The sequence below is a fragment of the Malassezia restricta genome, chromosome VIII (assembly GCF_003290485.1).
Source record: "Malassezia restricta chromosome VIII, complete sequence".
Taxonomy (NCBI): domain Eukaryota; kingdom Fungi; phylum Basidiomycota; class Malasseziomycetes; order Malasseziales; family Malasseziaceae; genus Malassezia; species Malassezia restricta.
The window spans coordinates 268102-282313 of NC_040200.1; the positions used below are offsets into that span (position 1 = coordinate 268102).

Consider the following 14212-nt stretch of genomic DNA (forward strand, 5'->3'; position numbering starts at 1 on the left):
TATCAGCGACCAGGGGGCGATCATCCATCGTGGCCTCCTCGTCCAGCAGCCCCTTCGGCCGACATGGGATTTGGTACGAGGGCTCGTGCAGACACGACGTGGCCGCTACCTGTAGCAACCCGTGTGTGTGTGTGTATTGGACTGCGGTGCGCGTGACCCGAGGTCAGATTCGCAGGCATTGCGATGGACAGCTTATTCGGACTGAGGCGCTGGGGACGGCAGCAGCATGACGATCGGTCGTCCTCGTCGTCCTCGCGCCGTACCGTGGATTTGTCCGATGACGCGCCTAGTGCGTTTGCCATGAGTGCACCCACCATCACGCCTGTTCGCACAGGCAGCGGTAGCTCTGCCCAGACGCCACGTCTTTCGATGGATCGGCAGTATGGCGCAGTGTCACCTGTGCCGTCCGCGCCCCTCACGCCCACCACCGCCAGTACTTCGACGTTGGGACCTCAAGTGCCGCTGGTGCCGTTGGCTCACCGCTCGGTGCCTGAAACGGACGTTGCAGCTCTGCGCAAGTCGTTACTGTCGCGGCTGCCTGAGCTGCGTACTACACGCCCGCCTGACGTCGAAGTCGAGCTTATGTTTGCCGACCTCATCACGCGCCGAGATATGCTCAGCGGGCCGAGTGCGCCGCCCCCCACGGCTGTCAGCAACATGTTTGATTTCAGCCTGGACAAGAAGTGGACGCTCGTGTACAATGATCTGCTCACGACGCAGGCATCGGAGCGCGACCGTGTCAAGCGTTTCGTACCGAATGCCGCCACGGCTGCCGCGGCTTCGTCTGTCACGCCCATGGTACTCGTGCGCAACTCGCCTGAATGGTTTATCAAAAAGTTTATGGATAATTCAGTGACCACCAAGCACATCGAGTCGTTGGCCGTGACGCTACGTACGTGCGCCATTGGATGGTTGCAGAGCTTTGTCGAGGCCAAAGGTACGCATGTGCTCTCGAGCTACCTCATTGCGCTTCAGACGCGCGGCTCTATGAACGAGCAAGACCTGGCGCAGGAATACGAGGTGCTCAAGGCCTTTCGGTCCCTATTCAACAGCAAGCCTGGAGCACATGATGCATTACAGCATCCCAAGTGCATTACTGGCATTTCGCGCTCCCTCGTTTCTCAGCAGCTGTCGACCCGGAAACAAGCTGCCGACATTCTGTTGTTTTTGTGTCATTGGGAGAAGCCGCGTGGACATTCGTTGGTGTTGCAGGGCATGGATGAATTGCGCGTCGCCTTTGATCGTCACGGCCGGTTCGACGCGTGGTTCACAGCGTTGGAGGCGGCGATTGATGGTCGTGGCCGGATGGGAAGCTTGGTCGGAGCGAGTGACGAGGTGCGCCGCTTACAGATGAGTGCGATGCCGGAGGCGGGGCTGCCTGAGTACGTCGTGAACAACATGTTTCTCGTGAATGCCCTCGTGAACAGTGATATTGTCGATGCACTGAACATACGCGTGCACCTGCGGAGCCAGATGGCTGCGAGCGGCTTGCTGCGGATCATGGAGAAAATGCGCGCACTGTCCACGCCGGATCTCGATATGCAGGTGAGCGTGTACGAAAAGAATGCAGCGGCAGATCAAGAAGACATGCTGGAGACGTTCGAGCAAAGTGTCGTGAAAGACCTGACGGACCCGCACGATGTTCTCCGCCTTGTGCTGGACCGCCTCCAGAACTCGCGCGCCAAGGATTTTTTCATGAGCGCTCTGCAGCACCTATTGCTGATCCAGCGCGACGGCGCAGATTTGGTGCATTACTACCAGCTCATTGATTCGATGGTATCGACGGTAGTCATGGATCGCGATGGCGCTGCGACGGGCGGCGATATGGAGTCGCTGCTGGGCACGTCGGTCAACAATGTGCTGGGCCGCTTCGCCGACCAAGACTTGCTGGAGCGCGTGCAGCACGAGCTGAAAGTAGCTCGCACGACGCTCCGGGCACGCGACGAAGAGATGCAGAAGATGAAGCAGCAGATACAAGATGCGTCTGGTGGCTTGGTGGGCCAGTTACAGTCCCAGATTCGTGAACTGCAGCAAGATCTAGGCATCTCGCGTGAAAATTCGGCCACTTTGCAGCAAAACATGGAGGAAATGGAGCGCTCCTATGTCGACCGCATCCTCGGACTGGAGCTCGAGCTGCGCGAATCGTCGTCACTTCTGCGTCAGGCACAAGAGTCCAAGCAGGCCGATCCCACCTTCTCGCAATTCAACCGCCAGGTGCTGCGCGAGTCGCTTGAGCGGCAAGTCGAGCGGAGCCGCACGATTCGCAAGCTCGTGTCCAAAACATCGAACGACTCGTTTATGCCACTCGATACAGCTCTTCCGCACTCGCCGCCTGTGCCACCCCGCTCCCTGAGCCGGACCCAGCACGACGCGTCTCCGAATACGACGGACGTATCGGATCGCATTGGACGCGCGGCTCTGCAGCTAGACCCGTCATCCGTCTCACCAAGCACGGATAGTATCGAGGCTTTCCCCAGCTCCCGGTCCTCCCTGGATGAATCCAACGAATGGGGCATGCAGGCCATTCTCGCATCTCGCATGGCCCGCAATTCGGATATGCAGGAACGCATGCGCGACGTGCGTGCATCTCGTGCCCGCCGCCGTGCCGAGGCGGAACAAAGCGAGGTGCGAAATACCAGCGCGCATGCGTCGTCCTCTGATCAGCGGCCCGTGTCGCCCTCTCATCTGCCGAGCACGCCGACTCGGCATCCTCGACGCGTGGTCACACCGGTTTCTTCCGACCCCTCGTCCACACACCGTCCACCGGAGTGTGACCCTCGGGCACCCAGGAGCAGGGAACGCTCGTCGAGCGTGAATGTCTCGCCTCACATCGAGCAGCAAGCACTTGCGGACAAGACATCCAAGCCGACAGACGCTGCTCCGGAACCGACCCCGGAACCGGCACCGGAGCATCCACCGACGTCTCCTGCAAAGTCACCAGCATCCGTTCCGCCTCCTCCGCCACCGCCTCCCCCCGGCGCACCTGGCCGTCAAGATACCATTCCCCCTCCACCTCCTCCGCCACCACCACTACCACCTACGGCTCCCAGTGCGCCTCCTACTGACGATACCATTCCTCCGCCCCCTCCGCCACCGCCTCCTCCTCCCCCACCTCCAGGCTCAGCCGCACCACCCGCACCTAGCCATGAGAACGCTTTCCTCTCGGCCCTCAAAGGCAAAGTGGCGCAACGAGCTGAGAAACAAGGTCCCGAGGCATCGGGACCTTCTATCGAGCCTCGTTCGTCGCTTTTGAACATGCGCGCTTCATTCGAGCCATCGAAATTAGGCCCGCCTGGTCCTGTGCATGCGCCACCCGCACCACCCGGTATGCTGGGCGCGTCCAACATGCGCAAAGGAGTGCTGGATATGGCCAAGACGCGTATGAAGCAACTGCAATGGGACAAACTCTCGGCGGAGCACGCATCCAGTACCATCTGGGGTCGCAATGCCTCCAACGAGCTTGTCCTGCGTGACATTGTGGTACAGCAAGGTATCTTTAGCGAGATGGATGAAGAATTCAAGGCCAAAGAGGCATCGAAGCGAGTCATATCCATGAAGCGAGACAAGAATGAGCTGCAGACCTACTTGAATTACGCCACGCGCCAGGGCATTGAAATGGTGCTGAAACGGCTCAAGAGCCAGCTGACGGGCGGCAAGCAATGCACGCCAGAAGAAGTGGCGCACATGCTTATTCAATGTGATGCGCAGATCTTTGATCAGAGTGTTCTCACGGAACTGCTTCGCTACTACCCAGAGTCTGAGACCAAGGGTCGTCTGGGTGAGTACAAAAATGCAACGGATGAACAGCTTCGCCTCTTGCACCCGGCGGACCGTCTTGTCGTGCTACTCATGACAGTCCCACATCTCAAAGACAAGGTGAAGGGAATGCTGTACATGACGCGCTACAACGACACCATCGATCTCATTCGACATGGCCTGACCAAAATTCGCGAGGGCTCTGAGTCGATCATGAACGCCCCGAAATTTGCTCAGCTGCTCAACTTGATTTTGCTCTTCGGTAACTATCTCAACGCCACGGGTATCAAGGGTGGCGCCTACGGATTCCGTATCAGCAGCATCAATAAGCTCGTGGATACCAAAGCATCTGACGGAACGACTCTGCTTCACTTCGTTGAGCGAACAGTGTCGCGCTGCTTCCCTGAACTCGAAGGGTTTGTCGATGAGCTCGCAGGTGCTACCGAGGCTTGTCGTGTGCAGCTCTTCGACCTGAAGCACGATCTCTCGGAGCTTAAGACGGCTAATAACCAACACAAAAAGATCCTCGACAGGCTCCACAGTGAGCAGGAAGAAAATATTGAGGCGCCCTACTCGAAGATTATGCTGCCATTTTTGAATCAGGCTACGGGTGAGCTGCAACGCCTTACAGATCAGATCCAGTACACAGAGCGCATGTTTGATGAAGCCCTGAAGTTCTACGGAGAAGGCTCCGATCCCATTCGGCGCAGCTTTACGGGTGTCAAGACCATGCCCACCGAAGAGTTCTTTGGCATCTTTAAAGAGTTTCTCGCAGCGTATCGCAAGGCGAAAAACGACAATGCACAGCTGGCACAACAGCGAGCTATGGAAGCAGCTCGTCTGGCAGCGGCAGAAGAGCGTGAAAAGGAACGCCAAGAGGCCATGGCGCGCCGTAAAGCAGGTGTGGGCGACAGCGCTGTACTAGAGTCACTCCTTTCTTCTTTACGTTCCAGTGGCGGTGCTTCGTCGCGGCAGCGCCGCAAGAACCGCCGTCGTATGCGGCTACCCAGCTCAGAGCTTGCTCCGTCTTCGGACAAAGAGCAGGCCGATCAGAATCCATCCAGTCTGGCTGCAGAAATGCTCAAGAAGCTGCAGGGCGACGAGAAGCTCGATCCAGTAGGTGGTGCTGCATCGTCGACAGCGCAGGCAGTCGAGGCAGCGCGAGCGGATCGACGTCGAGAGCGCTTGGAGCGGAATAGCGTGCCAGTGCTTCAGGATATTCCACGTCCGCCGTCGGCTGCATCACGGACCCCTAGCTTTTCTGATACCCAGGATACGGTGCCATCGGTGCCGACCACCCCTGTTGAAACGGATCATGAAACCAAGTCCATGTGTCAGGAGCACGATGACAACGATGATGAAACCATGAACTCGGCGGTCACTGCGACGAGCGGATTTGATTCACCGCCATCTTCGTACTCGGCATCAAGTGGTGACGATGCCGAGCGTCCATCAACGGAGCCTCAGACTTCGACATGATCCCGCAATTGTTTGTACATGGCGACTACATACATAGATTAGAAAATAACATCCGCGTCTTTCTCTGCACTAAGCATATCCTGCTGACCGACAGCGCTGTGGCTCTCAGCAAGATGTTCTTTCTCCAAAGCAGCCTTGGCTGCCTGCTCCTCGGCAACACGCTTCTTCTTGCCCTGCACTTTTTTCAGGCGGAAGAACTCCTCACGGTCCATTTCATCCAGCTCAGACACAATGTAGGCAATCGTATTTTCGAGGCGCGGGATAATTACGTATTCAATGGCATTGACACGGCGGTTTGTGAGGCGAATGACTTCGTCAAGGATGACAAAGGCGGTCTGCAAGCTGGCCAGGTCTACCAAAACGCGCAGCGCTTTGGAATAGGTGTCACGCGCTTTTTGCACTTGCTGACCACCACGCGACAGACCTGTCAAGCTAAATTCACCGGACCCAGCGCCATCTTTGGACGATTCGCTCTTTGGTTCGCCATCCAACGATTGTATCGCAAACGATGGGAGCACAACACCGCTGATATTCTCTTGGCGCGACCGAACCTTGAACGTCGCACGCTTCGCATTCTCGCGCACGGCATAGCCAATGTCACCAGTCGTGTAGCCAACTTCTACCATGCTGAACGCGGCTTGCTGCAGCACAATACCCATCTGCCTCTTGGCGTCCTGGATCTTGCCTGTGATCGTACGGAACCGTTTGGAGATGGCGTCTGCCTTACGCTTCAGGAGCGAGTGGCCATTTTGCGCGCCCTTCAAACGAATCTTGGTAGTTCCGAGCGTCATGCGCGTCGGGAACACGGCCTCGCGCTGTCCCGATGATGCCATGTCGATGTGGGATGGTCCGTCCGCGCACAAGGAAGGACAGGACGCTGGACTGGGAGCAGCCTGAGACGCTCACCCGCCGGGCTTTCTTCGGCCGAAGATGGGTCACTACGCGCACGGTCATGGTACTCGATGCTATGGGGTATGGCGCTCGTTAGGCGAGAAATAGCAAGGAATACGAGTGTGGCTTGTCATATTATCCAGGTCCGATCTTGGGCATATCATGGTGCTCACTGAGGGAGTCGAGATACGCATTGAAGGAATCGACCTTGTCTTTGTGTGACTTGTGTGCCTCTGTTCGCGCCTGTTCGCGAAGCTGCTGCATTAGTATTCATGTGTACCTACACGTTTGCGCTGAACTTCTTCAAACTTTTGCTCGGCCTTGGTCGTAGCGTACTTTGTCGAGCTGCTCTTGTCGGCAGTCTGATGCGGCGGCTTGGCACTTGTGCTAGACTTTTTCTTTTTCCTATATCAGTCAGTGATCACAGCACATACTTGGACTTGTCACCCTTGAGCTTCAGCGCACCACCTGGCTTGAATGTGTAGGGTGACGACATTGGCACTCGTCGGCGTCCTACGTGGTACGAAGCAAGGAACTGTTGCGTAAACTGGGATATATGCGTTATTAGCGACATACACACAACATGCGTGGGGATTCACTTCATCACGCCGTCTTTCGTGAAACATGAGCACGGCAGAGTACGACCCCTCCAAGGTCGTCGTTGTCTTTGTTCTTGGTGGTCCTGGCGCAGGCAAGGGAACGCATTGTGCTAACCTTGTGCGCGATTATGGCTTTGTGCACCTAAGCGCTGGCGACTTGCTGCGTGCGGAGCAAGCTCGACCCGGCTCGCAATACGGTCAAATGATCGCGGAGTACATCAAGGAAGGAAAGATAGTCCCGATGGAAGTCACGATTTCACTGCTGCGCAACTCGATTCAAAACGCGATTGAGCAAAACACTGACTCTACGGCGGAAGGCTGGGGTCAAGGCAGGGGTCGATTCCTAATTGACGGATTTCCTCGCAAACTTGACCAGTCCGAAAAGTTCGAGCAGAGCGTTTGCCCTGCACAACTTGTGCTGTTCCTGCATTGTACCGAAGAGATCATGCTGAAGCGTCTTTTGCGGCGTGGTGAGACAAGTGGACGTGCCGATGATAACATGGACTCTATCAAGAAGCGCTTCCGTACGTATGCATGCATTAACTTGCCAGACACATTTATCGAGACCAGTATGCCTGTGGTGGATTTCCAGCGCGCGCAACACAAGGTGGTGGATGTGGACGCTACCAATTCTGTTGAGCAGGTCTACAGTGACATTTGTGCTGCCATGAATGCCAAGTTCACTCAGATCAAGGACGCAGTTTGCATGTAGACGCACTATTTTGCAGCATCATGGCGTCCTACTTATAAAAAAAAAATACCATATGATTCAATGATAATTGAAAAAATTGAGGTCCGTCCCGGGTTCGAACCGGGGTCAATGGAAGATTGAGTCATCAAAATCCACTATACTAACCACTATACGAACGGACCAGCTTTTAGGTAAGAGGCTTGCCCTTGACTTCATATACGAAAGTCCGTTAGACGCGCGTGCACAGATCACGACCTCGTCCTACTTGCATGTGGCACAAGGATACTTGCAGAGGTATGGATACAAGAGTCGCAAGCACGATACCCAATGAATCGCCAAGACTCACGGAGCCGATTTTAAATTCGTATTCTTGTATAGTCCGTGCCGAATATTCTTGGGGCATCGTGTGAGCCCGATCAGAGCCTCCAATGTGCGACATGACAGACACGTAAGAGGAGCCGCCAGCCAGTCCCTCTACAGCAACCAGTACAATCACAAGGGACCGTGCAATTGAGGCTTTGAACCAATCGTAGATACTTTCCGATGAAAGAAGCACGAGAAGACACACCTGAAGGATGGCAGGCGACCAGAGCCAGGCTTTGGGAATAGGAGGTAGAGGGAGGATAGACGTGTACGAGCGAGAGATGAATACAAATGCCTGGTATACAAGTTGATATAGGGGGTAATAATCGCGGAGCGAGTGAATGATCATAGAAAGAAGTTTGTGCTGCTTGGAATCAGGCACAGTGAAAAGCAAAGTTGGTGCGACGCCCTGGTTGATGGTATATTCAGCAAAGTACACACAGATAAGAGGCATAATATAAGGAATGAGCATGGGCTTGAGCAGCTGTACCTTGTCAGAAAAAGAAAGAGAAAGGTTGCGTTCAGGTTCGCGATCAGAATCCTGCATGAGAGCTTCTGTGGTTTCATCCGTCGAGCGCGACATGATGGATGGCAAAGGAAGAATAACGAAGAACGACAGCGCTGTTCCAAAAGACAATAACGACAATAGTCCAAGGCCGCCACGCACGCCCAAGGGACGAACGATCCACCAAGCCGAGGCACCAATCAAACCCGCAGCGCCTGTACCGCTCGCAAACCATCCGATGCAGTACGTGGTGACCTGATGAGGGTAACGTGTTGCGTATTGCAGGAATGTGATTTCGCCTAGGCCACTGGCAAAACTAGCGATACCAATACCTACCAGGCGTAAAAAGAGGCCAGGGAAAAAAGCAATGCACATCATACCGCAAAACGATCCCAGCGTGCATGCCCATACGCGCCATCCGTACCAGATTTCTCCCTTGAAATAGTATGGAAACAAGGCTTTGGATACGACGGCAGGTGCAATATTTACAAACGCAAGAATGCCAGTGGGGACATGAGAGGGAAGTATCTCCAAGGCGGCCGTCAAAATGACGACATACATCATATTGTTCAGTAGGCCCAAAATGAAAAAAGCCACGGCATGTCTGCGTAAGAGTGTGGCTCCCTGCGGCACTGCGGACGGATGTTCGTCCAGCGAGTCCATGGGGATGGTCTCCGTCATGGATGGGCAAGCCTAAAAAATGGCCCAAATGGAGGGCGACATGAGCTGAGGGCTATTTTCCAGACAACGTCAGGTTGCCTTACGAAGTCTATCGAGTCGCTCTTGCAAAACCATGTCTTCGTTCGCTGGCGGACTGCCTTCTCCAATAGCAACACGATCAGGCGCGGACGTTTTGGTGCTCATGGTAAGGGTGCTTTCAGGCACTTGTTGTAGCTGTTGTTAGTCACTGGATGTGTTCACGCACCTGCTGATGCATATCTAGACCAATTTCGTCAAAGACTTCGCGCAGGATGGCATCACTCTCGCTGTCCTCGCCTACGCCCTCGCTCATAGGATCCTCGTCTATGCCGATCGCATCTTCGACGGTATCATTCATAATCTCATCCTTCATATCCATGGCACCAGACTCGCGTTCAAACTCTTGCAGTATTTTCTGGACGGCCACAATGTTCATGGACTTGTTCATGGTTCCGAGTGCCCGGGACGCGCCGCGCATGGTCTCCGCCATTTGCTGTGTACTCCGCAGTGTCTGCATACGCAAGCCCACTGCCTGAAGCTGGGTGCTCATCTGATAAAATTTGTGTATGCTTCGTCGTGTTCGAACGAGATCGCGCGCCATGACTTTACAGGCAGCCATCTGTCCCTGCCGCGCGTTCCGCCTAATATCTGCTGTGAGCTTTTTCTCCTGTGCTTCGAGCTTCGTACGCTCGCGTTCCAACTCGCGCTGTGCACGCTGCAGGGAGCGAAGGTGTTGTCGCAAACGTTCTGCAGGCGTTACAGTTCGGCCAAACAGGGCTTCCCACCAGGTCATGCTCAAGCGACAATTATCGACTGTGGGTCAATATGGATGCCAAGCCAAGAAATAAATTATACAAAATCCCCCCACATTCGGCGCGTTGCTCTCAACACTCAACTATGGCATCCATTATCCCACCCAAACGCCCTGTGCGTGCAGGTATGCCGAAGCTCGTCATGCCAACGAGTGTGACTTCAGATGTACCGGAGGACACGAGCCGGATCGATTCTACCACGGGCGAGACGGACGCCACGATCATGCCTCGTGCTATACCTTCACAGCCAAGCCTTGGGCTTGAGACACAAATGGATGAGATCAAGCGCATGTTGGACGATACGAGAACGCCTGCGTCCATGTCATACGAGTATGGTGGTGTAGATATGCATGCGCAGGCATCGGGAGAGAGTGGTATGACGTCGAGCTCCAATTCGAGCAGCTGGCACATGCATCATGACTCTTCGTCCGTCCCGTTCATGCGTTCCAACAGCTCATTAGAGCTTGAATCGAGCATACCGCCTGCTTCTGAGCATGCTAACGACATTGAAGTGCTTGCGTCACTAGGCGAGGGTGCCAGTGGCGAAGTGAAGAAGGCCCGGATCAAGAGCACTGGCAAGATCATAGCGCAGAAAGTCATTCCGACCTCGCCTGACCCGATGATCCACCGGCAGCTTTTGCGTGAATTGAATGTGAACAAATCGTGCAAGAGTGAGTATATTGTAAATTACTATGGTGCGTTTTTTGAGCCGGAAACGGCAAGTATCACTATCTGCATGGAGTTCTGCGAGGCAGGCAGTATGGACTCGATTTACCGTCGTGTCAAGTCGCGTGGTGGACGCGTGGGCGAAAAGGTTCTGGCCAAGCTGGCCGAGTCCATTATCAAGGGTCTAGAGTACCTGCATCAGTGTCGCATTATTCATCGCGACGTCAAACCTAGCAATATTCTCGTGAGGCGCGATGGCCAAATGAAGTTGTGCGACTTTGGTGTATCGGGTGAGCTCATCAATAGCGTGGCTGGCACGTTCACCGGTACGGCAACATACATGGCGCCTGAGCGAATCATGGGCCACTCTTATACCATTACGTCCGATGTATGGTCTGTGGGCGTTACCATTTTAGAACTGGCTCTGAATCGGTATCCATTTTCCGAAGATGGCGAGACACCCATGGGCCCTATTGATTTGCTCTCCTACCTACTCAGCTCCCCACTACCGACGCTTGAGAGTAACGACCAGATTCGATGGAGTCGGTCCCTGCGTGATTTTGTCGATCGGTGCCTGGAGCGCGATGGTACTAAGCGCGTCTCGCCACGTATGCTCTTACAGCATCCGCTTGTGCGGCGCGCTGAGATGATCCCCAACTCGGATATGGCACGCTTCGTGGCGAGTGTATGGAACTGGCCTTCGTAGACTCTTTGTATTAGTAATACCTGCGCCATAGGGGGTCTTGTGGAGCATGGAGCGGCCGCCTTTTTGACTCTGGTCTGGTTCGTAGAAATGGGCGCAGCACCGTCGATGGATGCAGCGCGTCCATGCAACAACCAGGACGCCGTCAAAGCACTTTTGCTATATCATCATCATCTCGCTCTGCAAAAGTCTCCTGCCAAAGATCAGCGTGCGACGTGTCCGGTGCCTCATGGACCGCGCGGTGCTATGGGCCCGGCGTCTGACGCGCCGTTGAACCCACTCAACAACATGCCTGCCTTGTCGCAGGACCGCGCTCATACACAAAAAATGGAGCTTTCGCGTGAGCGCGTAGTATCCTCTATCCCACGTGCGAAGACATCAGCGGCCCCAGGCGACTCGCCGTACGGCGCCCCGCAATGCCCCATCCCACATGACCAGCGAAGTGCGCCGCGTCGTGAGGGTGCATCGTGCCCTGTATCGCATGAAAAGGGCGATGAAACGCCTGGATACTGGGAGTATCCATCGCCGCAGCAGTTTTACAATGCCCTCGTGCGCAAGGGCTGGGAGACGCCTGAAGAGCACGTGGATATGATGGTGCTAATCCACAACTTTTTGAACGAGCGCGCATGGCAGGAGATTGTGGACTGGGAAGCCATGGCGGGTAGTGATGTGTCGCAGCTCCAGCTGGCGCGCTTCCAGGGCCGGCCCGGCACACTCAGTCCGCGTGCTCGCATGTTTATGTGGCTAGCATGGCTGTTCCCGGACAAATTCAGCTCTGAGCCGCCCTTCGACCGGCATGACTGGATTGTGCGTCGTGGTCCGACCGAGGCCTATCCTGAGGGCGAGGAAGTTCGCTACATTATTGACTACTACTCGTCGGAAGAAGACGATGATCCCAACAGCAACGAGGCGAACTTTAACCTCGATGTGCGCCCTGCCATTACCAACCTGTCTATGGTGCAACTGCGCTGGAAAAAGCTGCGGCAAGAGTATGAGTCGGGTGCGTTGCTTGCGCCGTTCCGTAGTGCGCCGCCACCGACGCCGCCCTCTGCTTAGGCCACGTGCGCCCACGTGTGCCTGGGTGCGTGGGGCGAGCCACGCGTAGACATTGATCAGATGGTTGTGCGTTCGCCTCAACATGATGCAGGCCGAGGTCGACGACGGCGCGGCCTCTGTCGATGTGGCTCACGCTGTGCTTTTGCATGAAGCACAGGCGATGGCCAGGCTATCGGACAAGTTTTCGCAGAATCGCTTGGCCATGCAACGCGCTGTGCACGCCACGCGTGCGGCTCGGGGCAAGCTGGTCTTGGTGGGCGTGGGCAAAAGTGGTCTGATAGCCCGCAAAATTGCGTCGACGCTCACATCTCTCGGCACGCTGGCGTGTTTTTTGCACCCCGTCGAGGCGCTGCATGGCGATATTGGCGTCGTGCAGCCGGGCGAGGATGTGATTATGGCTCTTTCGTATTCGGGTGAATCGCCTGAGCTCCTGACGTTTATGCAGCTGCCGCAGTCTCAGCGGTGCGTGCGTATTGTCATGTCGGCGAATCCCAGAGGGCGACTGGTACCGCTGGGCGACATTTGGCTGGATTGTGGCTCTTCGATCGAGGTGACTGACGCGGCCTCCGGGCCGTTTTCTACCTCGTCGAGCGAGGCATGCCCTTATATACCGGCGCCGACGACGAGTACGACGACGATGCTGGCTCTGGGTGATGCGTTCTCGATGGCACTCACGCATGCCAAGGGTATTCAGTGCCAGACGTTTTTTGCGAACCATCCGGGCGGGAATTTGGGCCAGGTGTTCCCCATGCAACAGCGTCTATCGAAAAACTAGGGCGGCAGATGATCTTGCTCGGCAAAAAGCGATGAGACACTCTGGTGCGTTTGAAATATGTGCAGCAGCTCTGTCGCCGCCTCTGGCAGCAGTTCTTGTGTGTCGCGGCTTTGTGTAATAGGTTTCCGCTCTGCCGTATTCAGGAGCGTCATGTGCCGCAGCCGTGCATTGGGAATGTCTTTGAGTATGAGCCAGTGTACGTGGAAGAGCCCCTTCCAGCGGTCGCCCTCTGCCCAGATATTGCTGCTTTGTGTGTAGTCTAGTCCAGATACCATTTGTGCCACGCCGCAGAATCGGCCGCTGCCGTTGACTGAGAAGAAGAGATAGATGGGGCCGCGCTGGCTGCTCCGCATCCAGGCCTTGTTGAGGCGGTGGTTCCCCTTTTCCGTGCTCGTCCATACGCCGTGCGTGACGGATAGCTGGACGTCAATGGCGGTAAAGCTCTTGATCACAAAGGCCCGCTCGGGCATTGGCCAAGTCATCGGCAGCGGGCGGTATTGCGAAAAGGGATCGAGGTAGAACCAGGGCGACGGGGGCCTCGGCTGGGGCGGTGGCATCGGCACGGGCGGCTCGACGTCTACGGGCGGCTCGGCGTCGTCCCACGACATGCGTCGCGATGACATGCGCCGCGGCCAGGGCCCTGGTGCGATGGATGGGATGACGTCGCCGATGTGAAGTGTGCTGCGCCGGTACGCCAGTTTCGGGTCGTCGATCGGTGACCACAGCGAGGACGCAGCCCCTGCGCCTGAGGCGCTGAATGTATCGCTGCCGCGGCGCTGCCCCAGCGGGTCGTGCGCATACGAGGCGCGGCGCTGCGTGCCGTGCAGGGGCGACGAGTGAGCGGACGAAAATGACCGCGGCGATGTGTCATGCGTCAGCAGGACGTGCGGCGCACTGTGCCGGGGCACACTGGACGTGCCTGGGTGCAGCGACACTGCTTCCTGCGTGATACTCGACAGCGCTGAAGAGAGAGACAGCTGTGAGCGCCAGACGTCCGGCAGGGCAGACACGCTCTGCGTGCGCGTCTGGCTCGTGGGTGTGTCTGACGTCTCGCTATTCGGCACAGAGAGGTGCGGAGATGGCGTCGCGGAGGCATGCGCTGCGTCGTCGGCATACTCTGCTTGTCTCTGACCGGGCGCACGCCACTGCCCAGGCTCTGGCGCACGGCGTGTCATGGAAGTAAGCTCGACGTCCGCGCAGCGCTCTCCACCTACGTA

The 14212-nt window shown here is 56.2% G+C and overlaps 10 protein-coding genes and 1 non-coding gene across 11 annotated transcripts; 5 read left to right on the forward strand and 6 right to left on the reverse strand.

The window, feature by feature from the left end:
* Positions 1–183: 183 nt before the first annotated feature.
* Positions 184–5235, forward strand: MRET_4204 (cytokinesis protein; the record flags this gene model as incomplete). The annotated part of the gene is made up of 1 exon (XM_027630831.1): positions 184–5235. The coding sequence occupies one exon, from the start codon at positions 184–186 to the stop codon at positions 5233–5235; it is 5052 nt and encodes a 1683-aa protein (XP_027486583.1).
* A 38-nt stretch (positions 5236–5273) lies between these two features.
* On the reverse strand, positions 5274–6068 carry MRET_4205 (V-type H+-transporting ATPase subunit D; the record flags this gene model as incomplete). Its single annotated transcript, XM_027630832.1, has 1 exon — positions 5274–6068. One exon carries the CDS (start codon positions 6066–6068, stop codon positions 5274–5276), a length of 795 nt encoding a protein of 264 aa, XP_027486582.1.
* A 193-nt stretch (positions 6069–6261) lies between these two features.
* MRET_4206 (protein FAM32A) lies at positions 6262–6622 on the reverse strand (the record flags this gene model as incomplete). Its single annotated transcript, XM_027630833.1, has 3 exons — positions 6262–6381; positions 6411–6531; positions 6561–6622. 3 exons carry the CDS (start codon positions 6620–6622, stop codon positions 6262–6264), a joined length of 303 nt encoding a protein of 100 aa, XP_027486581.1.
* A 128-nt stretch (positions 6623–6750) lies between these two features.
* On the forward strand, positions 6751–7437 carry MRET_4207 (UMP-CMP kinase; the record flags this gene model as incomplete). The annotated part of the gene is made up of 2 exons (XM_027630834.1): positions 6751–7249; positions 7277–7437. The coding sequence occupies 2 exons, from the start codon at positions 6751–6753 to the stop codon at positions 7435–7437; spliced, it is 660 nt and encodes a 219-aa protein (XP_027486580.1).
* Positions 7438–7515: 78 nt separating this feature from the next.
* MRET_t0070 lies at positions 7516–7598 on the reverse strand. The gene has a single exon. It is a non-coding gene; the product is annotated as a tRNA-Gln (tRNA).
* Positions 7599–7645: 47 nt separating this feature from the next.
* MRET_4208 (protein BTN) lies at positions 7646–8965 on the reverse strand (the record flags this gene model as incomplete). Its single annotated transcript, XM_027630835.1, has 1 exon — positions 7646–8965. One exon carries the CDS (start codon positions 8963–8965, stop codon positions 7646–7648), a length of 1320 nt encoding a protein of 439 aa, XP_027486705.1.
* A 69-nt stretch (positions 8966–9034) lies between these two features.
* Positions 9035–9776, reverse strand: MRET_4209 (charged multivesicular body protein 2A; the record flags this gene model as incomplete). Its single annotated transcript, XM_027630836.1, has 2 exons — positions 9035–9178; positions 9210–9776. 2 exons carry the CDS (start codon positions 9774–9776, stop codon positions 9035–9037), a joined length of 711 nt encoding a protein of 236 aa, XP_027486579.1.
* A 104-nt stretch (positions 9777–9880) lies between these two features.
* On the forward strand, positions 9881–11167 carry MRET_4210 (mitogen-activated protein kinase kinase 2; the record flags this gene model as incomplete). The annotated part of the gene is made up of 1 exon (XM_027630837.1): positions 9881–11167. One exon carries the CDS (start codon positions 9881–9883, stop codon positions 11165–11167), a length of 1287 nt encoding a protein of 428 aa, XP_027486605.1.
* An 87-nt stretch (positions 11168–11254) lies between these two features.
* Positions 11255–12220, forward strand: MRET_4211 (cytochrome c heme-lyase; the record flags this gene model as incomplete). The annotated part of the gene is made up of 1 exon (XM_027630838.1): positions 11255–12220. One exon carries the CDS (start codon positions 11255–11257, stop codon positions 12218–12220), a length of 966 nt encoding a protein of 321 aa, XP_027486606.1.
* An 82-nt stretch (positions 12221–12302) lies between these two features.
* Positions 12303–12995, forward strand: MRET_4212 (arabinose-5-phosphate isomerase; the record flags this gene model as incomplete). The annotated part of the gene is made up of 1 exon (XM_027630839.1): positions 12303–12995. One exon carries the CDS (start codon positions 12303–12305, stop codon positions 12993–12995), a length of 693 nt encoding a protein of 230 aa, XP_027486696.1.
* On the reverse strand, positions 12992–14170 carry MRET_4213 (YTH domain family protein; the record flags this gene model as incomplete). The annotated part of the gene is made up of 1 exon (XM_027630840.1): positions 12992–14170. The coding sequence occupies one exon, from the start codon at positions 14168–14170 to the stop codon at positions 12992–12994; it is 1179 nt and encodes a 392-aa protein (XP_027486701.1).
* Positions 14171–14212: the final 42 nt, after the last annotated feature.